The 23502-nt window shown below is 43.6% G+C and overlaps 1 protein-coding gene across 1 annotated transcript; it reads right to left on the bottom strand.

Moving 5' to 3' along the window:
- Positions 1-345: 345 nt before the first annotated feature.
- Positions 346-20526, bottom strand: LOC146620548 (uncharacterized). The gene is made up of 19 exons (XM_085369618.1): positions 20452-20526; positions 20182-20284; positions 19953-20113; positions 19782-19868; positions 19484-19634; positions 19240-19401; positions 18144-18253; positions 17955-18066; positions 17809-17837; positions 14005-14096; positions 13812-13926; positions 13543-13713; positions 10609-10679; positions 2854-3021; positions 2663-2781; positions 2383-2587; positions 791-998; positions 659-717; positions 346-580 (listed from the first exon to the last, which is right to left on the bottom strand). The coding sequence occupies exons 1-19, from the start codon at positions 20524-20526 to the stop codon at positions 346-348; spliced, it is 2433 nt and encodes an 810-aa protein (XP_085225744.1).
- Positions 20527-23502: the final 2976 nt, after the last annotated feature.

Genomic DNA, 23502 nt, shown 5'->3' on the forward strand with positions numbered 1-23502 from the left:
ACCCGGCCCACGTAGACTGTGAAGGCCGGGTCCTGAGGAGGATGGGGCCTCTGAATTGGGACACAGCTAATGTCTCTGGACTGAACCATTAATGAAGCTGTGATGTTATTTTTTCGGGGGGGACTTTATTTTCAAATAACAGTCCACATTCATTCCAAGATGGCTACCAAAATACCAGCTAAAGATGAATGACACTGAACCTTTAGCAAACTTCTTACTGGTATTTTCATTTATGAGAGTTTGTAAATAACAATTAAACAGGAAGTCCTGGACCAGAGGAGATTCTGGAGAAACAGAAACATGAAACAATGGTTCTGACATTCCTCCCAGTCTAACCCACAGCTCTTATACAGAGTTGGTCTTGGTTTTAACCAGCTGCAAGACCAGAGTCTGGAGCTCCTTCAGCTCTGCTCGCAAGGCCTGAAGCTCCTGGGTCTGCCTCTGTAGGATTTGGCGACATTTGTCTTTGTTGTCCTGGTTCTGATTCTGTTTATCATGGTCCTCTTGAAGATCCTGGCTCTGCTGGCACTTATTCCTCTGGGTCTCCTGCTGGTTCTGCTGGTCCTGGTCCATCTGGACTCTGAATGAGAATCCACATTAGAGAAGCTGAATGAAGAAGAATTGTGTGTCAGTAGTGATGGAGTTCTGCTAATCTCACCGTGGACCTTCTGTGGTCTCCGCCTCCCGCTGCAGGACCAAGAACTGGTCTAGAACCTCCTGCAGACACACAGATACCATGAGAACCTGAAGCACAGGACTTTAGATCAGAATTTGTTCTTCAGAAACGCACTTTGATCTGCACTGTAATTCGTCCCATCTCATCATGGTAATGCAAGTTTGTTGTGATGCCATCATCAGAGGGTTCGACCAATGGCGAGCAGTGGCTGGAGATGTACTGGTTGTCGTAGAAATGACGCAGGAGGGGCATGGATTCCTCCACCTGCAGGATGACAGCGGCCTGCTGCATCATAGCATTGGCCTGTGAGTTATCGTGAACCCTAAAACACATAGACACACACACTTGTTCTCTCATTTTAAATAAAGTCAAGATGTGATTTTTTAAAATATATTTTTGTACATAATCCTCTTAAGAATGACTGGGGCATTGTGACATTTTTAACATGAAATGAGGCGACAGAATGTTTGGAATTAGTGGATTTTACTGAGACATAAAGCAGAGAAATCAAATGTATCTTCCTAAAATGTGGCGTTGTTGCTTTGGCTCATTATCCCTCTGCACTTGGAAGTGCTGCATTAGTCTGAATGTGAGCAGAGAGTGTTGACGTGTACACCTCACAGATCATCCTGCTGCTTCTATCAGCAGTTACATTATCAAGAAACACAAAGACTTCTGGAACAATGTCCTTCAGACAGATGAGACCAAAGTGTAGATGTGTGTCCAAAATGCACAGCAGCATGTTTACCTCATAGCAGCTGTCAGCTGGTGGTGCACACATGATGATCCAAGCACTGTCCTTAGAAAATGTGGTTTTCACCATTTCTTCCCGCACAAAACGTAAGATAGTATTTAGAAAGTTGTATTGCATGTGTGTTGTTGCTGCATGTGTTTGATTTAGTAATTTCTGTAACTGTGAGACACTTGCTGCAGCCAATCTTGGCCAGGTCTCCCTTGAAAAAGATTTTTTAACTCTCAATGGGATCTTCCTGGTTAAATAAAGGTTAAAAAAATAAATAAATAAATAAAATAAAATAAAATGGAAAACTGGCATATAGTTTGAAGTCTTGAACACAAGCTGAAATGGAGACTCAGCATGTCTGCAGCTCGTAGCTATGTCCGCTTAAATCGGTCACGTGATTCGGGGGTGCGGCGCGTGTCGACCCCAGCGGGTTAATAACACTCATATTCATTCCATTTCCAGAGTGTAACAACCAACCGCCTGTGCTGAAATCTGAAAATGTCCACGTATTGATTCAAAATGATTGTGTGGGACAATTGTCAGCATCGGTTGCTACTGACAACAAGAAATAAAGCCAGTCCGTGCTATGGGCTAAACCACTTTTTAGTGGTGTGTGTGTGTGTGTGTGTGTGTGTGTGTGTGTGTGTGTGTGTGTGTGTGTGTGTGTGTGGAGGAGGGGAGGTAACACTATGCAATATATTTAGTTTTAGAATTTATATTGAGTGTTAATTGCAGCCAGGCTCAAAGTCCAAATGCTAGCTTATTATTTTAAATAAACAGCATTTTGCTAAGCAAACTAGGGTGGCTCTAGGATCATGCCACCCCCGTAGATCCGCCCCTGCTACTCTCACAGCGGCTGTTTATAACAAGCTGAAATGATTATTGACTTCAGCTTGTTGGTGCAGCAGTCCCAGTTTCTGCCCCCCAACATAAAGTTTTATCAAATGCAGGTGTGACCTCTGACCTCTGGAAGGTATCAGTCAGCAGGGCAATCAGCAGGTTAACACACAGGATTGAAGACGCTGCCAGAAACGTCCCACACAGCACAGGAGCCATGACATCATCCACAGCCACCATGGCAGCGTACTCGTACTCGTCCACCAGAGTGATCCGATACAGACTGTACAGCAGGCCCAGGACAGACTGCATGCTGGGAACTGAAGCCATCCCTGGGGGCAGGGTTAACTTACTGTTATCATGATGTCATCAACTACCAACACACCAACCTACTCCCACACACAGACCTCCGAACATGATCCAGAAGCTGCAGGCATACGGGATGAAGATCTCCGCGTAGAGGAACAGGAAACGCATCACATCCCCAACAATCTTCCCCAACATGACGATGAACGGCCCCATCAGCCTGCAAGTACACACTAAACTTTATCTGTGCAATAGCCATACGGTTCTGCAGTAGACTGTAGCTTTTCAGTACCTGAAGCCTCTGACGTGTTTCATGAGTCGCAACCACAGGAAGACAATGGTGATGGAGAACATACGCAAACTCATGGTGTTAAGAATGGTGGACGGTCCAATCACATCGGCCACATGGACACTGAACGATGCAGTCAGCAGAAAGTACACCAGCCAATCAAAGACATTCCTGAAGTCAGAGTGTTGCTTTGTGATTTAAAAAAGTTTTAAATAAAGATTTCATGAATATAACCTCTGAAAAAGCAAATATGCATCTGTATAAACTTCAGAAAAATCACACAAACCCATCAGCATGATCCAACAAGACGACATCTTCAGATATTAAAAAACGAATTAATACAACAGAGAGTTGAGGTTTCTTTAAAATTTGGGAAAGAATAAAGAAACTTTACAAAAGTCAGTTGTGAAAATCTAGTTAATCTAATGAAGAGAAAAACAAACGAAAAGACAAGGACTCAAAATGTAAAATGAAGCACACAGCAGCCAAATGGGTGAGAACACTGACGAGCAGACAGATACCTGGAGAGAACAACATGGGCACAAGTGGAGCTGGGGTGCCGTGGGTGTAGTGAAACTTCCTGTTGGTGTAAAGAAGTCACAGAGGGGTTTGTGTGTCCCAAGGATCCTAGGGGCTATGTTGTCAAGGGGCTTTTGGCCCCTGGTATGGTCTCCCATGACAAATTAGTCCTGATTAGTCCAAATTAGCCCTTTAACAACCTCCGTCTGATTTCTAACCTAACTTTCATTTCTAAAACACTTGAAAAAACGGTTGCAGCTCAACTTCATTCACACCTGCTTAATAATAACATTTACAAGAGATTTCTGGTTTTCGTTCATGTCACAGTACAGGAACTGCTTTACGTGAAGTTACTAATGATCTTCCTCTCGGAGCTGACTCTGGTCTTCTCAACATTCTCGTCCTTTTGGATCTGAGCTCAGCCTTCGACACCATCTCTCACTCCATCCTTCTAAACAGACTTTTCTCTCTCGGCATTTCTGACACACCCCTAGCCTGTTTCCAATCATATCTCCTTGTCCCAGTTTATTCAGCTGAAATCATTCCGCTCTCATCTATTCCTGGTCACTTCTGGTGTACCCCAAGCCTCAGTCTTAGGCCCTCTTCTCTTCATAATTTACATCCTCCCTCTAGGTACCATTTTCCACAAATTTGATCTTCACTTTTTTGCTGAGGTGAATCAGGCCTGATTCCTCCCTCCCACCTTCTTTCCCTACAGAATGCCTATCTGAACTAAAATCCTGGTTCAGCTCTAATTTTCTTAAGCTCAATGAGGATAAAACTGAAATCCTCCTTATTGGCACTGAATCCAACCTAGTGAAGGCTAATCATTTCTCTCTCACTATCGATAACTCCACAGTTTTCCCTTCTCCTCAGGTTAAGAGCCTTGGTGTCATCCTAGACAGTTCACTATCCTTTAACTCTCCCATCAGTAATCTCACCCGTTCTGCCTGTTTCCATCTACACAACATTAACAGGTTACGTCCTTCTCTTTCCACCCAGTCTATGGCTGTCTCCCAATTCAGGGTCTGCAGCCTTAAAGTACGCAGCCTCAACGATCCTCAAGGGCCGTGTACTCTAAGACCGCTAAGGCCGGAAGTGCGAGGCTTGTGAAATGGGACGGTCTAGCCTCCGTTGCGCTGATACTGTTGTTTGTCAATAAAGTTTAAAAAAAAAAGCCTCCGTTGCGCTGCCCAGGTTTCCTAGCAACCATGATACTAACAGCTGGAAATGTGTCGTACAGCTGTGTTTGACAGAAATGAAGGAGAAAATCTTTTGTTCATTTGTTTCTTTCTACATGAGCTTTGATCATTCTCTGTAGGATTAAGCTCAGCTATTGAACGGCGTATATTTTAAAGTAAAGGCTTTAAAACCAAGTTAGTACAAACGTCCCTAATGTCACATGACTTTGCCGACATGTGGGCAACAGTAATGTTTAATGGTATTAAACATTTGCACATAAATAAGTGACATAATATTCAGTACTTACTTTTCACAGTTTACTCTTCGGCTGCTCCGCTTCTGCCGTCTGCGGCAGAATTCTCCACACCGACTGCTGCGCTATGAATTGTGGGATATATGGGACCACGAAGTCTACTCTGCCACAGCCTTAAAATTCAGGGAAATGAAGGAGGCATTTCAGGGCCGCATTTCGAGCAGCCTTTGAATTGGGACAGCCTTCGGCGCGCCGCTGTGACGTAATCGGCCTTGAAATGCGGCCTTTAAGGCTGCAGACCCTGAATTGGGAGACAGCCTATGTCCATTCTTGTCCTCCTGCCTTGACTGTTGTAATTCTCTCTTTCATGGTCTCCCCCAAAAATCCCTCCATCAGCTTCAACTGGTTCAGAACTCTGCTGCTCGCATTCTCACCAGAACCCCTCCTACCAGCACATCACCTGTTCTTCAGGAACTTCACTGGCTCACAGTGAAATTCTGGATAATGTACAAACTTCTTCTGCTCACCTTCAAGGCCATTCATAACCTCGCACCTCCTTACCTTTCTGACCTGTTATGCACTACCTTTTCTGCCCGCTCACTTCGATCTTCTTCTTCTATCCAGCTTACTGTGCCTTCCTTCTGCCTCATCACCAGAGCTGCTCTGCTCTCAGGCGGTGGAACTCTCTGACCCCACATATAAGAAATATTGCTTCTCTCCTCCAGTTTAAATCTCAACTCAAAACCCATCTGTTCAAATCTGCAAGTTCACTGTGAACCCAATGTTTGTTAATTTTATCTTGTGCTTTTGTTCTATTGTTCTTCATTTTGTCTTTGTTCTATTATGTGTTTTATTCTATTGTTAATTTTCCTTGGGTGTCTTGTCGGGTGGCTGTAGCTCAGGTGGCAGAGCAGGTCAGCCACTAATCAGAAAGTCGGTGGTTCGATCCCAGGCTGCCTCCTGGCTGCATGCCAAATATCCTTGGGCAAGATGCTAACCCCGTGTTTGCCTACTGGTGGTGGGCAGAGGGCCCGGTGGCGCCAGTGTCCGGCAGCCTCGCCTCTGTCAGTGCGCCCCAGGGCAGCTGTGGCTACAATGTAGCTTGCCATCGCCAGTGTGTGAATGTGTGTGTGAATGGGTGAATGACTGAATGTAGTGTGAAGCGCTTTGGGGTCCTTAGGGACTAGAAAAGCGCTATACAAATGCAGGCCATTTACCATTTGAAAGGTGCTTCATAAATAAAATTTATTATTATTATCATTATAAATTTATTGAGTGGGACTTATTTGTCCCACTTAGTCCTTCTTTGCCTGGTGAGGGACCAGGTATGTATGTTGGGGTTTCTCCCAGTGGATGAGAGGATTTCTTCCCTGTGCCTTTGGGTTGGGGAACGGGTCCTGACTGTTGTCTGTGCTTATGCGACAAATGATGGTTTAGCCTTATTGGTGTCCCTGAGTGCTCCACCTGGGGACTCTATTGTCCTACTGGAAGACTTCAGAGCAGTGTTTTGTTGTTGGATTTCTGTGCAAACAGTTTGTCCATAACAAATACCATGTTCGAAGGGTGTCCCTTAGTGCAGAAGACTGAGAAGAGGATCGCCACAGGGCTGTGTGCTTAGTGCACTGCTGTTCACCCTGCTAACACATGCCTGTACTGCACAGTACAGCTCAAATCACATTATCAAGTTTGCAGATGACACAACAGTGGTGGGTCTCATCAACAACGATGAGTCTGAATACAGAGAGGAGGTACAACACCTGGTGGACTGGTATCAGAATAACAACCTGTCTCTAAATGCTCAGAAGACTAAAGAGATGGTTGCTAACTTCAGGAAGAGCTCAATGATCCACACCCCACTGCACATCAACGGGTCTGCTGCTGAGATGGTCAACAGTGTGAAGTTCCTGGGAGTGCACATATCAGCTGACCTCTCCTGGAACCTGAACACCACCACCATCATGAAGAAAGCCCAACAACGTCTTCACTTTCTTAGGAAACTGAAGAAGGCCAGTCTACCTCCTCTAGGGATGGGTATCGAAACCCGGTTCTTGTTGAGAACCGGTTCCCACTGTTTCAATTCCTTGGGATTGTTTGTCATTTTTGCAAACAATTCCCTTATCAATTCCAGTCGCCCCGAATGACGTCAGCACGTTGCGGAGCGTCATTTACCTGGCAGGAAACACAGTGGCTCAAACGCTCAAAAATTTGGTCATACTTTACGAGAACGGATGACAACAGGGCAACTTGCAATACTTGCAAAGTAGATATTTCATTTAAGGGAGGAAACACTACGAATATGCAAAAGCATTTGCTCACAAAACACACGATGACCTTAAATGAATGTCGTGTTTTTAATTCGGTGAATCTCAACCCAGCAGCAGCGGTAACGTTTGCACGTCCTCTCCCGTTAATGCGGCAGGTAAATAATCAACTAACAGTGCATGTTATGTTAGTGCCATCTGCCTTATTACAAACCTGCCATTACTGTACATTTAGTGACCATGATGAGACAGAGTCTGGCTCAGATGCTGGCAGTTCTCGCTGCAGTCTACCGGTAGCGTCTCCTTTCAGGCAGGATAGACGAATGTCACCGAGCAGAGACTCAGTTTGTGGTCAAAGGCTTGCAGCCGTTTGCCACAGCAGATGGTTTTCAGTAAGTGAATGTGTTTAATTGTAGGCAGGGACATTACTGGATATTCTTGTGTAATTGCTACAGAATAATTTATGTTATACTTTGTTATTGCTACAGAAGAATATTTATTTTATTATTTTACATTTACAATTTTTTTTCCTGGGGACCCTGTGACACCCCATTGAAGAGGCTGTGTGTTAGGTTTTGTATTGTTGATTGTCATTTATGCTTAGAAATATTTAACCATATATGCTTAGAGGTGTATAATCAATTGTGTAGTGATAGGATGTGTGATCTTTAGCAGGCTGCAAAGGCTTGGTGTGTATTCCACACTGGAATGCACACCTACATCCTGGGAGCATGAGAAGAGGTCATACCCTGTTTTATTGTTTTATGGCAGGATAAACGTGGCTGTATCTGTTTTAGGCTAAGTGCCTTTTGTTTAGATGAACTGTTGGACTTCCAGACCAGCAGGTTTAGGGAAGTCATTTATGGGGTCACACTCTGATCCCCCCCCCCCCCCCCCCACACACACACACAGTATTCTTTGTTCACATGTATACCTATGTAAGATGTTATATGTTAATGACCCTATGCATATTCATGTAACCACAATAAAAGGAGTGCTGTGGGCTGGCTGAGAGTCTGACGGAGGTCAAGTGGTGGGACAACACTTGGCTCCAGGCAGGTCTCCCTCATGCATGAGTAACAAGAAGAACTTTGCCTACTTTGTGTCTTGCTTGCTGTGTAATTATATTGTCTTCAACGTTCCAGCGAATAGGTTCAAGCTACAAACCTATCACTGTGGATCTCTTAAGATCTCACTGTTGGGTTTGTAAGGCCACGTTACTCCTAATTTTCTATCTTGTTCAAAGAGAAGATATAAAACAAAGTTCTAAGCTAATCGACCTTAGTGTTCTCCTTTTTTAAAAATAAGAATCAATAAGAGAATCGATAAAGAATCAAATCGTTAAACAGAATCGAAAATGGAATCGGAATTGTAAAAATCTTATCCATGCCCATCCCTACCCTCCTCGCATTCTCACAGCATTTTACCAGGGAACCATTGAGAGCGTCCTCTGCTGCTACATCACTATCTGGTACGGGATCTGCACCCTCGCTGAAAAGAAGTCTCTGCAGTGGATAGTGAGGACAGCAGAGAGGATCATTGGAGGCCCTCTCCCACCCATCTCCCAACTCAACCACAAACACATTATCCGATGTGTGAACAGCATAGTGAAGGACACTTTCCACCCCTCACATGCACTGTTCTCCCTCCTTCCATCTGGCAGACGGTTTCGCAGTATCAAAACTTAACGACCAGACACTGCAAGAGCTTCTTCCCCCAAGCAGGGAAAGCTCTCATCTCACTACCACAAAAGGACTGATAAACACAAACACCCTTATAAATACCTTACAATACTCATCAAAAGACTTAAACTTACACAATCCACCTGCTTAATATGCCTGTTTGCACACATCTAAATTATACTACATTTGCACATTTTGCACGTGTCTTTGTCATGTCTCGTCTGTAAAATCCTGACAATAACTTGAACCTGGTATTCAATACCGCTGCACAATCCACTTTGTATTGTCTCTGTCCTGTCTTTCTTTATCATACAGCTAGTATTGTGTAGTTAGTGATTAGTACCTTAATTGCCTTACCTTAATTTTACCTAAATTTAGCACGTTATTTATTTGTAAATCCCAGTTTTATATCTCTTGGAGATATATCTTTAATATACTTATAAATGCACCATGGGAGGCTTGGGGTGAAACAGTATACTGTGTATACTGTTGTATTGACAATAAAGCTCTTGAATCTTGAATTGAATCTTGAATCTGGGCTTCTCTGCTTAGGCTGCCCCCGCTACCCATGCCCCGAATAAGTGAATGAAGAAGAAGTGGATGGATGAAGAAAAATTGCTGTGATAAAGAAGGAAATCTGTCAGCACAACTCTTTAAACTATAAGAAATAAATGAGTGAAATTACAGAAAAAGGTCTGCTAGCTCATTGCGCACACTGTTCAGATTTTTTTTTCTAACTATACAGACTTGTGCTCTTTATGATTATTGCAGAAAGTGAAAAACAGAAACTATTCTGTCATTTAATGGTTTATGGCTTCATGACTTTGTGTTGTATGAATGGCCATAAGGGAGGTTTTTATCAGAAGGAAAAGCTGTAAAAGTTATTGAAACACAGTTAAAAGTTCAACATTCCTGCTTGTGCTTATTTACGGAGAGCAGCAGATTAAACAAATTAAGAATTATAAATTGTAATTATAATTATGAATGGCTAGAAGCGCACTATCAGGCCTGTGAGACTCATTCAGACTCCAAGCCATGGCTCTGTGCTACATGCACACATTTCTGCAACGCTGCCATTCAAACACACTTTATGTATAGTTTATTTTTTTGTAATAGTAAATTTTTGACAGAGGCGAGGCAGCCGCGCCTCTGTCAGTGCGCCCCAGGGTGGCTGTGGCTACAATGTAGCTTGCCATCACCAGTGTGTGAATGTGTGTGGGTGGATGACTGGATATGTAAAGCACTTTGGGGTCCTTAGGGACTAGTAAAGCGCTATATAAATACAGGCCATTTACCATTTAATATTCAATACTGAACTGCACATTTATTCTCTTTCAAGGAAGCAATTTTCTCTTTATCCAGCTGCTATTTTTAAAAAATGATGCACTTAGCTTCTCATTCTCAACAATCACAAAAGTACAGCCAGATGCTCTTTTGACGTTTTCACTCTTTTCTCTTATCTACCCCCTGCTCAGCTGATGATGAATTTCTTCCTTTTTCATTGATCCATGCAAATGATCATTTAAAGATCACACCAACCATATTTTAACCTTTTCTGAGCTTTTTCTCCGCCTCCTTCAGTGGATTAATGTGGACTGATACTAGATACTAGATAGTAGATACTAGAGCTGAACCTGATTTCTCTGCGTTATACTTTTGATGGTGGGGGTTTCAATGTCCTGATTTCTTGCTGTGATATTGATCTGCACACCTGATGTCCATCGTGATGCAGATACTCTTTCTGATTGCTCTGACCATGCATTCACACTGGGACATAGTGAAGCTAAAATGTAATAAAGTGATTGTTTCACACATGATTACATTTGGTTTTTGTTCTGTGTGTGTGTGTGTGTGTCAGTACCACAGGTCCCGGCAGTAGCTTCCTCTCTTCCTGTCAACCAGTTTGAACTGGTTTAGTAGAAACTCTCTCTCCTGTAAACACAACATACACCTGAAACGTCAAAGGAGCTTGCAAAGAAAAGCGTCTGGACTTCTTTAAGTTGCTTGAAGACGTTTCACCTCCCATCCGAGAAGCTTCTTCAGTTCTAAGGTCAGATGGTGGAGAGTCCCAGATATAAACCTAGTGGGAGTATCCCCCCACAGAGGGACAAAAGGACCCCCTGATGATCCTCTAATCGCCTGAGCCAAGGTGTGAAACTGGGTGTGGGTCCCAATCAGCCAGAGTTTCGGGTGTGTTCATTGTGAAACCTGGCCCCACCTTATCATGCGAATTCCTGAGGTCAGCTGGCCCAGGATGTGAGTGGGCGTTAAGGCGTCTGGGAAGGGATCTCAAAACTGGATTATAGATGGCAGACAGTTGGTGTCGTAAACCACCGCCTCTGTTCAAAGATGGTCGCTCACAGTGGACATAGATGGCTTCTTTCACTCCTCTTTCAAACCATCTGTCCTCTCTGTCCAAAATGTGAACATTGGCATCTTCAAAAGAGTGACCTTTGACCTTTTTTAAATGCAGATGGACTGCTGAGTCTTGTCCTGTGGAGGTGGCTCTACTATGTTGTGCCATGCGCTTGTGAAGTGGCTGTTTGGTCTCTCCAATGTAGAGGTCTGGGCATTCCTCGCTGCACTGTACAGCATACACCACATTGTTAAGTCTGTGTTTTGGCGTTTTGTCTTTCGGGTGAACCAGTTTTTGTCTGAGCGTGTTGCTGGGTCTGAAATACACTGGGATGTCATGCTTGGAGAAAACTCCTGAGTTTCTCTGATACACCTGATACATAGGGGATGACAATGTTGTTGCGTCTGTCTTTCTTATCCTCCCTTGCTGGTGTCTGATCTTCTTTTCTGTGCCTCTTTGCTGACTCTAAGAATGCCCATTTAGGATAGCCGCACGTTTTGAGTGCTTCCTTTACATGTGTGTGTTCCTTCTTTTTTCCTTCAGGCTTAGAGGGAACATGTTCTGCCCGGTGGTGTAGGGTCCTGATTACTCCAAGTTTGTGTTCCAGAGGGTGATGGGAGTCAAAGAGGAGGTACTGGTCCGTGTGTGTGGGCTTCCGGTAAACTTCGATGTTGAGGTTGCCGTTCTCTTCAATGTGCACAGCGCAGTCCAGGAAAGGCAAACAGTTGTCCTTTGTGTCTTCCCTGGTGAACTTGATGTTTTTATCCACAGCGTTAATGTGCGCAGTGAAGGATTCCACTTCTTGTGTCTTGATTTTGACCCAGGTGTCGTCCACATATCTGTACCAGTGGCTGGGTACTCTTCCTTTGAAAGAGCCAAGAGCCTTCCTTTCCACTTCCTCCATGTAAAGGTTGGCTATAATAGGTGACACGAAGGAGCCCATGGCACAGCCATGTTTTTGTCTGTAGAAGCCTTCGTTGTATTTGAAATATGTAGTGGTGAGGCAGAGGTCTAACAGTGTGCAGATCTGATCGGGTGTGAAGTTGGTCCTGTCTTCCAAGGAGCCGTCTTCTTGTAGTCGTTTTCTGACAGTCTCCACGGCCTCCGTGGTGGGTATGCAAGTGAAGAGAGAGACTACATCAAAGGACACCATGGTTTCATCTGGATCCAGGGTAAGTTTCTGGACCTTGTTGGTGAAGTCGGTGGAGTTCTTGATGTGGTGTGGGGTGTTCCCCACGAGAGGAGCAAGGATGGTAGCAAGGTGTTTAGCAATGTTATAAGTGGCTGAGTTTATGCTACTGACTATGGGTCTGAGTGGGACAGCTTCCTTGTGGATTTTAGGAAGTCCGTAAATGCAGGGTATGGCATCCCCTGGGTAAAGGCGGTGATATGTAAGGTGGTCAATAATTTTGTCCTTTTCAAAGTCTTGAAGGCAAACTATAACTTTCTTTTTGTAGCTGCTTGTGGGGTCTCGCTTTAAGGCTTCGTAGGTATTGTTGTCACTGAGGAGAGTAGTGATCTTTGTATGGTAATCTGTAGTGTTTAGGACCACGGTGCATCTTCCCTTATCAGCTCGTAAAACAGTGATGTTGTGGTCTTTGCTCAGGGAAGCAACGGCCTTCTTTTCCTGTATTGTGAGGTTGGATGGAGGGACTTTGGCACTGGAGAGCGTGGCTGAGACTTTCATCCTGATTTGCTCTGCTTCTGTCTGTGATAATTTATTAATCCGTATGGCAGATTCTGTGGCTGTGATGAGGTCCACTATGGGCAACTGTTGTGGAGAAATGGAAAAATGTAGTCCTTTGGCTAATACTCTCTTTTCAGGTTCAGTGAGAATCCTGTCTGAAAAGTTCTTAACCCATTTCTCCTGACTGTCTTCAGGTGTGTTTTCTTCTCTGGGTTGTGTAGGTTCGGGATGAGGACTGTGTGTTTTTGAAAGCAAGGTGTGAAATTTCCTGCGTTGTCTTTCTTTTCCTTTAGAGTGTTGGGCCCGCTGAGCCTTGTCCACAAACTTGTAAACCTCTTCTAAGATTGGAGAGGGTAGAAGGGTTTCCAGTTCCTGCAGGGTCTGGCTGATCTTGATCTGGAGGGCATCTATAGTGAAATGGACCTGTCTTATCCTTTCACTTAAAAGGTGATTTTGTGCTCTCTGTAGAATCAAGTCTGCTCTGTATCCCCTGACAGTGGATCCAAGGCGCAGGCTCTTAGGAACAACTCTGCTTTGTCTACATCTGGGACTCTCCACCATTTGACCTTAGAACTGAAGAAGCTTCTCGGATGAGAGGTGAAACGTCTTCAAGTAACTTAAAGAAGTCCAGACACTTTTCTTTGCAAGCTCCTTTGACTACGATGACCTGGATGACTGAGAACCTTCACAGACATACACCTGAAATATCTGATACTTCCTGTTCCTGTCCACCACATCATCCTGATTCCTACCTGTGGCCACATGGGATGTGAGCAGCTCAGGTCACTCTGGAGACGATGCTTCACCAACTGCTGCCAGAGGTGGAGCTTTTTCCTTGAGCGCAGGATGTCCCGCACATCCCTTAGCACTTCCTCTAGGGTCAACAGGAGCGCCAAGACCACAAAGAGGACACACCACCAGTCCTGAGACAGACAGGTGTAACATAAATGTTAGAGTAACGCATGTGAGAGATACACAGGTGACACATAGATAGATAGGTTAGGTGTGACAGACAGGTTACCTCGGGGAGGACATAACGATCAGGTGAGTCTCGGTGGACAGACACTGAGATAGCGACAGTCGTCCAGGAAACATTAAACAGGAAGTTAAGGATAAGGAGAAGCCATGCCCCAAACCTGTCAGCAGGACAGACAGACATGCAGGTAGAAAAGTGTCCTATCACCTGACATAACCGTCAGTCAGAGAGACTTTACCTGCCGTAGAGATTCCATTTGACGTGGATCAGTTTGAGGAAGACGGGATTCATGATGAGATCAAGTTTCTCCTCCTGAATCACCATCTGCAGCTTGAACAGATACAGGTACAGCTGATGTCCGACTGCATTTATAGCACGTAAAATAAAATCCTCTGTGCACTGATGCCATCAAACAAAAATAACCTGCACTGGTTCTTAAGCTCCGTCAAGCAGTGCTGTGCAAAAGTCTTGAGCCATTGCTTATGTATTTTATTTTGTTCCTCTTTGGACATTGGCTGCTTTTCACTCATGTTCAGTACAGTCCTTGTACCTGACCATTTTCACTGGATGGTTTTGGTTATTGACCCTCTGAACTCTGACCCATGAATTATTCAAGCAATGACTCCTAGCCCAAGGATGATGAGAATTGTGTTGACACATACTAGAAGCCGTTTTAAGTAGTGTAGTGGTAGTGGCTCTACTCCAGGCTCCTGCCCTGTTGTAAGGCTGAGCCCAGATCCTCTGCAGAGGAAGCTTGTTTCTGCTTCATTTATCTTCAGTCTTATACTTTTGGTCACTAAGCACAGCTTGTGAGCTAGTGATGTGTCGGTCACGAGAGAAACGGCTCTTAGAGCTGGATCTTTGAAGTGAACAACGCGAGTCGGCTCCTTATTGGGAGCTGTGGGTTTTTTTTTTCTTTCTCTCTCACTTTTTTCCGCTTCACTCCGCATGCAAGCCTTGTGCTTTGCGCTGGGAAGAGGGGGGAGGGGCGGTAGTTACACTCGCAGTAGCACAGGATATATGATTTATTTATTACATTTTATGCGGAGTGAATAAATAAAAGTATATTTATGGTGGCCCCTAGAGAAAAAGCACGTACAAACTCCAAAACACGTACGAACTCCAAAACACGTAAAAACTCCAAAACACGTACGAACTCCAAAACACGTACAAACTCCGAAGGACATACAAACTCCGAAGCAGGTAAATACTCCAAAACACGTACAAACTCCGAAGCAGGTAAATACTCCAAAACACGTAAAAACTCGAAAAAACTTACGAACTCCAAAACACGTACAAACTCCAAAACATATACAAACTCCGAAGCACGTACAAACTCCAAAACACGTACAAACTCCGAAGCACGTACAATCTCCAAAGCACCTACGAACTCCAAAACACGTACGAACTCCAAAACACGTAAAAACTCCAAAACACGTAAAAACTCCGAAGCACGTACGAACTCCAAAACACGTAAAAACTCCAAAACACGTACGAACTCCAAAACACGTAAAAACTCCAAAGCACAAACAAAACACAACAGAAGTGCTCCAGTATGCTAGGGCGCAGTGTTGAGCTTTTGTTACCTAGTGGCTACATAAGCCAAGAATTACCAATGACCGGATTTGGTGTGTGGTAGTAACAGGTAAATAAACATTTTTTTAAAAATTATTTGAATATATATGAGTGCTTGTGTATAAATTACAGATGGCACGATACCACTTTTTTATGTCCGATACGATACCGATATCATAAATTTGGATATCTGCCGATACCGATATGAATCCGATATAGTGTTTTTTAATCAATAAAACTTTTTTAAATATCTTGCTGCATTTTGTATAAGTTCATACTCAAGTTTAAATAAAAAACAACAATAATACTATTCTGTTATACCTGTATGTAAAAAATACACTGCACCCAAAATATTTCATAGTTTAGCAATACTGATCAATCTAATAAACTTAAACCTGCTCCATCCTTCCTATTCTGGTATTTTAAAGAGTACTTAGCAGAAATATTAAGCAACCTAACTAATAGGGTTCCAACTCCCAGCAAAAAAAAATAGGGAACCACCCCCCACCCTCCGCCTCATGATGCTTAATCGACGTAATCAACGTTAATTTGATGCAGTGTGAAAAAAAAATGCACAGAAATAAATTATTTTTCAAGAATAATTAAATAGATTCAACATCTTTCTTCAACAGAACTGCAGACTGCACAGATGGTATCTTCCCAAAGGAAAAAATACTATAGCTTACTAGGATATATTAGACTTAACAGTTACTATATACAGTAATGGACTTCTATACATTTTAGATCAGATTAAAACTTGGGTGTAAGATTCAGATAAATATTTATTAAAAGCTAGACATTTTAAATGAGAATAAGAAAGAAAAGTATGTCTTTGTGCCCCCTTTTCCCTGTTAATGCCCTATCGGCCCCCCTTTGCTAGATCCGCCCCTGCACAGTTACCAGCCGTCAGCTGCGTAGAAAAAGAACCTGGTGTAGAAAGTAATATTAAATAAATTCTAACAACAGCTTATCAAGGTTAAACGTGCTGCTGTTGTTCAGCCGCTGGTTTCCTCTTTCTGGTGCAAAAACAAACAAGAGAGACGGACTCGCGACAGAAAAGCCGATCAGCTGATCATTGTTCAGTTTCATGATTGAAGTAGCAGCAAGAAGAGGCAGTCGCTCCATATATCGGTTGTTAAGCTTAACGTGGGAATGCTTTACAAACATTCAGAGATGAACTTACACACTTGCTTTACTTCTCTCTGGGATAACTTCCTCGGAGATGAAATGCCGGTTTGGTAGCGAGGCTACAAATACACACAGCCGTTCTATCACGCGACACATACTGCTGCAACGTGCTACGGTTATGAGGCGAGTTACGCCGTGTCGCAAGTTTTGTGAGGTGCTTTTTTTGATATTTAATGGATTGGATTACATTTTTTATTTCTCTCCGATATCCGATCCAGTAATTTACGTCAGTATCGGACCGATACCGATACGTAATATCGGATCGGTCCATCTCTAGTATAAATACACAAACAATACACATATGCTTTCAATTGTGTAATTTAAGTGATGTAGTTAGCTCTGTTTTGGAATTTCAGTTAACGCTAGAAATGTGTTTTGCCGTTCGTATGTGCTTTGTCTCTAGGGGCTACCGTATATATTTATATATAAACATATATAAATAAAACCACTTTTTTTTACATTAGTAATTCCTTTTGTGCATAATTTTATATTATTGTTAATAATAAATTAATTAAAGCAACAAAACAACCTGAAGAGCCGGCTCTTTTTAGTGAGCCGAGCCAAAAGAGCCGGTTCTCCAAAAAGAGCCGGAAATCCCATCACTATTGTGAGTGTAGATGAGGGTGGGAGTAGATCAGCTGGTAAATGGACACCTTTGGTTTCACCAAAGCTACAGTGTCACTGCAGTCATGGTGCTAAACTATGTGTTGACATGTGTCTGCCCTCACTTAAACAAGAACCCAACATACTTAAACTCCTCCACTTTGTCCCTGTTCTGGAGTACGGCCTCCACCCTTTTCCTATTGAGGACTATGACCTTAAACCTGAGGCGTTCTCTTTTCTGCCCTTCACGCTCGGCAGTGAACCATCAGGATAGCTCAATGAGGCTAAAATAACCGCATCAACACAAAAAGCAGAGCGGTGATCCCAAGGCCACAGAGTAGATGTGTACCCACACCATCATACATCCTTCAGAGGACGAGGAGTTGATCCAAAGAGCTGTTTAGAACTTCAGACAGGCACTTAGTGAAGGAACCTGACTCAGTCATGTAGACGCCCCAACTCCCAGTAAACATCTGCATCATCATAATTTTTTTTTCTACAGTTTGATCCTAATTTTAGTTTAAGAGGACACTAATCCATGAGTAATATTATAGGATGCCTTATTAAATCATGGGGATCCCTCCGGACAAGATGATTTTTTTTCTTTAAATGTAGCTCAGGTGGTGCTAATGGGGATGCCGAGGTTTGAATCCCTTCACTTACTGTTGAAACTTACCGGAGACATTGGCTCACCGACCCACACACCTACAGACAGACAGAGGGGTGTTAGGCAAGACCAGCAGCTGTAATATCAACACTACTGCAGAAGTACTACTGCAGCTGTGAGGCTGCTGTACGCCAGACTGCACACTGTAGTATCACCTGACAGCTGGTCCTCAGGTGAGTGTAGTTCTGGTTCCAGCAGGTTCAGGTAGTAGTAGTGCTGCCTGGTCATTCGGTCGAAAACATGGAACTGACTGAGAGCCAGCTGAGCCTAAACACAACCACATGTTACATAACAATGTCTGTGAACGAATCACAGCTGTGTTGTTTTTATGTGGGACGTTATACCACTGGGCTCATCCGGCCAATCAGAGCTGTTATACAGAACTGTCCATCAGAGTCCTTCAGCCCCGCCTCCGCCCCGAGCTCCAACAGCACACGAGCTGCATCACTACGCTCTGAAGACACAAAGAGATGATTACAATCAGACAGTGGGAAGGAAAAACTTCCTCTTGACAGGAAGACACCTCTGGCAGAACCAGGCTCAGGAAGGGGCGGGGCCATCTGGAGGTTAGCAGAGGAAGACGCAACAAAGAAGTACTGTGGAAGAGAGCCAAGGGTTAATAATAACGAATAATCAAATGCAACGAAGTAAATAAGTAAAAAGCTGACTGAAGAAGAAACACCCAGTGCATCATGGGAATCCCCCGGCAGCCTACACCTGTTGCAGCATAACTAAGGGAGGATTCAGGGTCACCTGGTCCAGCCCTAACTATATGCTTTAACAAAAAGGAAAGTTTTAAGCCTAATCTTAAAAGTAGAGATAGTGTCTGTCTCTGAAATATCTTATTATAGAAAAGTTAGACATATTTTCCTAGCATGTGCTTAATTTTGCTTGGTAAGAATATGGTTTCTTTTTAGACAAAAAATACGAAAAAATGTTCAGAAACAAAGGTTTTTTTTTTTACTTTCTTGAAAATCGATTTTTGCAGTGCAGTTTTTTCTTGTACAGACTTTTAAAAACATGGACAGGAAACTGGTCCAGTAGCTAGCACCACTCCCTCCATCAAGAAGGTTCTGAGTTCAACTCCAGCATCTGCCTTGTGCCTCCCCTCTGGGTTCTCTCCCACAGTCCAAAGATTGAAGTTAATCGCTTATTCCAAATCGTCCACAGGCAAGACTGTTAGCCCTGTGACAGACGGGTGACCAGAAGATCCTTCCTCTCAAAGTGAAAAAGAAACAACACTGAAAGCATTACTGACGGGTTTGTTTTCAGTTGATCTGACTTCAAACATACTTGTCTACATAATTTTTCTTATTTCAAGAAATCTTATCGAGTGTAATTATCTTATTTCACTTATTATAGTCAGGATCTTCTTTAAAGTCAATTATTATTTTTCCTTATTTCTAAACAGGCAATTTTTGCAGTGTGTGTCAGTGGTACCTGCGTTAGCGGCGAGCTGCAGTGGTGTCCTGCGTTTGTAGTCGGTGCAGCTGATGGAGGCTCCGGCCTGCAGCAGAAGCCTGATCGAACCGACGGCATCATTCTTCGCAGCGTAGTGAAGCGGGGTCTGCTTGTCCAGAAAGGTGCGAGCCTCCAGATCAGCTGATCATAACACACATGCAGTCATGTGACTCTATCACATGACTTCCCATCACACACTGTTCATGCTTTAGTGTCCACAGACCTTTTCGGTCCAGCAGGAACTGCACCATGTCCTGATAGTCCAGCGCCGAGGCCACATGCAGCGCAGTGACTCCAAACTGATCTGGCCGCAGGAGGTCTGAGCCCCGGTCTAGGAAGAACCGCATCACATCCACGCTCCACGCTCTGGAGATCTGAACACACACGTACCTGCATTAGTTCTCTGCAGACACACACCTGTACCACACAGACACAGCACAAGCTCTCCAGAAGCTCTCAGTGACCGTCCTGCAGGTGTGTGAACAAACGGCTAACAGGGCAGAAGTGACTTCCCGTGTGACCTCGTGCAGGACGGTCTGTCCATATCTGTCTGAGGCGTTCGGATCAGCTCCGTCTGAGATCGCCCGGTCCAGAAGCTGAAGGTCCACCTGAACAAACACACAAACATGAATACAAACAGAGGAAAAGAAAAATGGTTTGATTTTATACGGACACTTCTCACTGATTGTTACCTGGTCAGTGTCCTGGTTGGTTGCAGCCAGATGTCTGAAGTGATCGAGCAGTTTTTTGTTGAGTTGTTGGTTTTTGTTGATGTTGTCTATTTTGTCCCTCTGCTCTTTGTCATCTTCATCATCCTCAGCCAGACCACAGTATTTGACCTCCACCTGAAATCCTGAAAAAGAAGCTTTGATGAAGACCAAACTCAGACTTGTTGCAACGACTGAGCTCAGCTGGACTTACCTGTAAGCTTTCTTCTTTTCTGCCTCCAGCGACCTCTGTAATAAGACACCCACCAAGCTGCTGCTGACACAGAGGACCTGGATCCCTGTGGACACCCTGATTCCTGAGGACAAGTAAATACCTGAGGACACCTGGATACACTGTTTTTTCTGCTAAAGTCTGTTAAAGACACCCACCAAGCAATCGAATAAAGTTTTTATGAGTACAAATATTTTTAAGCATTGAGGAGTTAAGCTCCAGCTGGCTGCATATGAGGAAAATCCCACTCACCTGGACGGTTCTTCCTGTCATGTCCTCCAGCTCCAGTCCAGTATTACATAGACCCCCCTGGGCTCCTCTCTTCATCCTGCTTCTGATGTACCTCTGAGCTCTCTGCTGGTTTCAGTTGACGAAAACAAACCTTTAAAGTCAGCTGATGGTGACGTGTTGCAGCTCAAAGGTTTATGGTTTATCTTATCAGTGGGTGGAGATTGTTCCACCTCGGTCCACGTTCAGGTGTTGACCCAAGGTTCAAGCAGACGAGTATGATATATGATATGCTTCAGTTTTACTTCTTTGTTAGTAGAAAAAAAACAAAAGCTGTACAAATTCTTTGTTTTCCTGTTTAGTCACATAATGAATCTGAGCTGTCTCCTAAACATCAATGATGTGCTCCCCATCGGTCCCAACACGAGGACCAGATTCAGAGCGTGAATGAACTCATTTTAATACAAAAAGCATCTGTGCAAACTCATAAAGGGCTTCATATATAGTTAGAGCTTTCTTTCTCTTTCACTCTTTCTCACACACACACACGCCAACTTCAAACCACCAAGACTTCAGCAGGGACCAAACAAAGCCAACTGATGTGACCTCTGCATGAGCCTAAAGTTGCTCAGAAATCCCAAGAAGTTTATTCTGTTCATCTGGACGTTTTCAGTGTGAGAAACGTTTCGTCATCACGTCACCTTCTTGATCAGTGGTTGTTGATCAATGGTCATGACAGTTTGCATATCATAAACTGATATGCAAACCACTGTTCATTCAGTGGTGCTGGTTTCAGTCATTGTGTAAATGTCCTGTTTAAGGTTGGAAACCTGCAGTCAGCTGAGACTGAAGATGGCACCTTACGGTGGCCCCTAGAGACAAAACATGTACAAACTCCAAAACACGTATAAAATCCAAAACACTTACAAAATCCAAAACACTTACAAAATACAAAATTCAATTCAATTTAATTCAATTTTATTTATATAGCACCAAATCACAACAAAAGTCGCCTCAAGGCGCTTTATATTGTGAGTAGATCGTACAATAATAGATACAGATAAAAACCCAACAATCATATGACCCCCTATGAGCAAGCACTTTGGCGACAGTGGGAAGGAAAAACTCCCTTTTAACAGGAAGAAACCTCTGGCAGAACCAGGCTCAGGGAGGGGCGGGGCCATCTGCTGTGATTGGTTGGGGTGAGAGAAGGAAAACAGGATAAAGACATGCTGTGGAAGAGAGACAGAGATTAATAACAGATATGATTTGATGCAGAGAGGTCTGTTAACACATAGTGAGTGAGAAAGGTGACTGGAAAGGAAAAACTCAATGCATCATGGGAATCCCCGACAGCCTACGTCTAATTCACTGAGGAGATGATGGAGCGGGTCAATGCTGGGCTCAGATCTACCCCCCGGCCCAATCCCTTTTTGTCCCCCATAAACCCCCCACCAGAGCGGCCAAAGGTTCGCCATCGAGCCCCACCCTCAACAGAGCAATCGAAGTCACATTGCCCAGCCTCGCCCCCCTTAGTTCCTCCTTACCACCTTCATGCTTTGTCTCCGCAGTCTGATGTGTGATGTGTGGAGGGTCCGGGCTGCGAGGATTATGGCAGTGGTGACTTTTCCCAGGAGAAGCTGGGACCCTGTTTACTAGAAGGTTTTAAAATCTCTGTACTTTTAGGTGACAGGAGACATGTGGCCTGGTCAAAACACAGAGAGCTGCACTCTAAAAGATCTTTAAACATAGTAAACATACCTTGTGTGCCACAGACTGCTCCCAAACACAAGGGGACAAGTAATACCTCTAAAACACTTAAGTTGGCTTTATTAAACGTTAGATCTTTAGCTGGGAAAACATTTTTAATTAATGATTTAATCACTGAGCACAGCCTTGATTTTATGTTTTTAACTGAAACTTGGTTGGACCAAAGTAACAGTGGAGCTGTTCTCATCGAGACGACCCCTCCTAACTACAGTTTTATCAGTGAGGCCAGGGTGAGCAGGAGAGGAGGAGGGGTTGCTGTCTTATTTAATGAACCATTTCAATGTAAGCAGCTATCTCCTGGAAGTTTTCAGTCTTTTGAATATGTGGCTTTACAGCTGAAGGCCCCATCCAAAGTTGTGTTTCTTAATGTTTACAGGCCTCCCAAATACTGCACAGACTTTTTTAATGACCTCAGTGAACTGCTGTCTGTGATCTGTGTTGATTTCGACTGTGTAATTATTGTTGGGGATTTTAACATCCATGTGGACAACCCTCAGGACAAAGGGACTAAAGACCTGAGTAACACTCTGGGCAACTTTGGGCTGACTCAGCATGTAACAGAGGCCACACATAATAGAGGACACACTCTTGACCTACTGATCTCCAAAGGCCTGAGCATTTCAAAGGTTACTGTGTCTGATGTGGGCCTGTCTGATCATTACTGTGTTTTCTTTGAAAGTAAAATCTCAGCCCACACAAATATATCAACAACAGTGATCACAAAACGGTGTATAACTGAACACAGTAGTGCAATTTTTAACCAGGTCTTCCCATTAACACCTGACCTGTCCAAAGGTTCTGTCATGGTCCTGGGTCGTGCGACCCAGTGTTTTGTGTTTTAGCCTATTTTGATGTTTATTCTTTGTTTAGGGTCACTAAGGCAGTCCAGCCATTTGTACATATTACCCGTGTATTAAGTCTCCCTTGCCCTTCGTGTGTTTATGTCTGCGTGTCTTATATTGTCAAGTCCATGCTGTCAGTTATGTCATCTCCCCTGTACTACGTCTCCCCGGTTCATGTGTCTTGTTTAATCTCCATGTTTCCTGTTTTACTTTGAAAGTCTGTATTCACGGTCAGTGTATTCAGTTTCACTCCTTCTGTCCTGTCGTTAAGTTCATGTGTGTCAGCTGTGTTCCCATGTGTGTCTCCACTTCCCCTGATCACCTCATGTGTGTATTTAAGCCTTCTGTTTTTTGCATGTCATTGTCAGGTCGTCTGTTTGCATCCCCATAGTGTTTCGTCATAGTTTACTCAGTGTTCATAGTTTGTCATCGCATTTTCACTGAGTTTCTTAGTCCTTTAGTT

Source organism: Diplotaxodon limnothrissa, linkage group LG13 (genome assembly GCF_057381915.1).
Source record: "Diplotaxodon limnothrissa isolate DT_005_m linkage group LG13, D_limnothrissa_male_GT1.1, whole genome shotgun sequence".
NCBI classification, from domain to species: domain Eukaryota; kingdom Metazoa; phylum Chordata; class Actinopteri; order Cichliformes; family Cichlidae; genus Diplotaxodon; species Diplotaxodon limnothrissa.

Bases quoted from the DNA above. Each gene is read 5' to 3' on its own strand.
- LOC146620548 (XM_085369618.1), bottom strand. From the start codon at position 20,526: ATGAAGAGAGGAGCCCAGGGGGGTCTATGTAATACTGGACTGGAGCTG. The intron at 3,022-10,608 runs GTACTGACACAC...CTCTGACTTCAG, and splicing joins AGCTACTGCCGGGACCTGTG to GAATGTCTTTGATTGGCTGG. The intron at 581-658 runs GTGAGATTAGCA...ATTCTCATTCAG, and splicing joins GAGACCACAGAAGGTCCACG to AGTCCAGATGGACCAGGACC.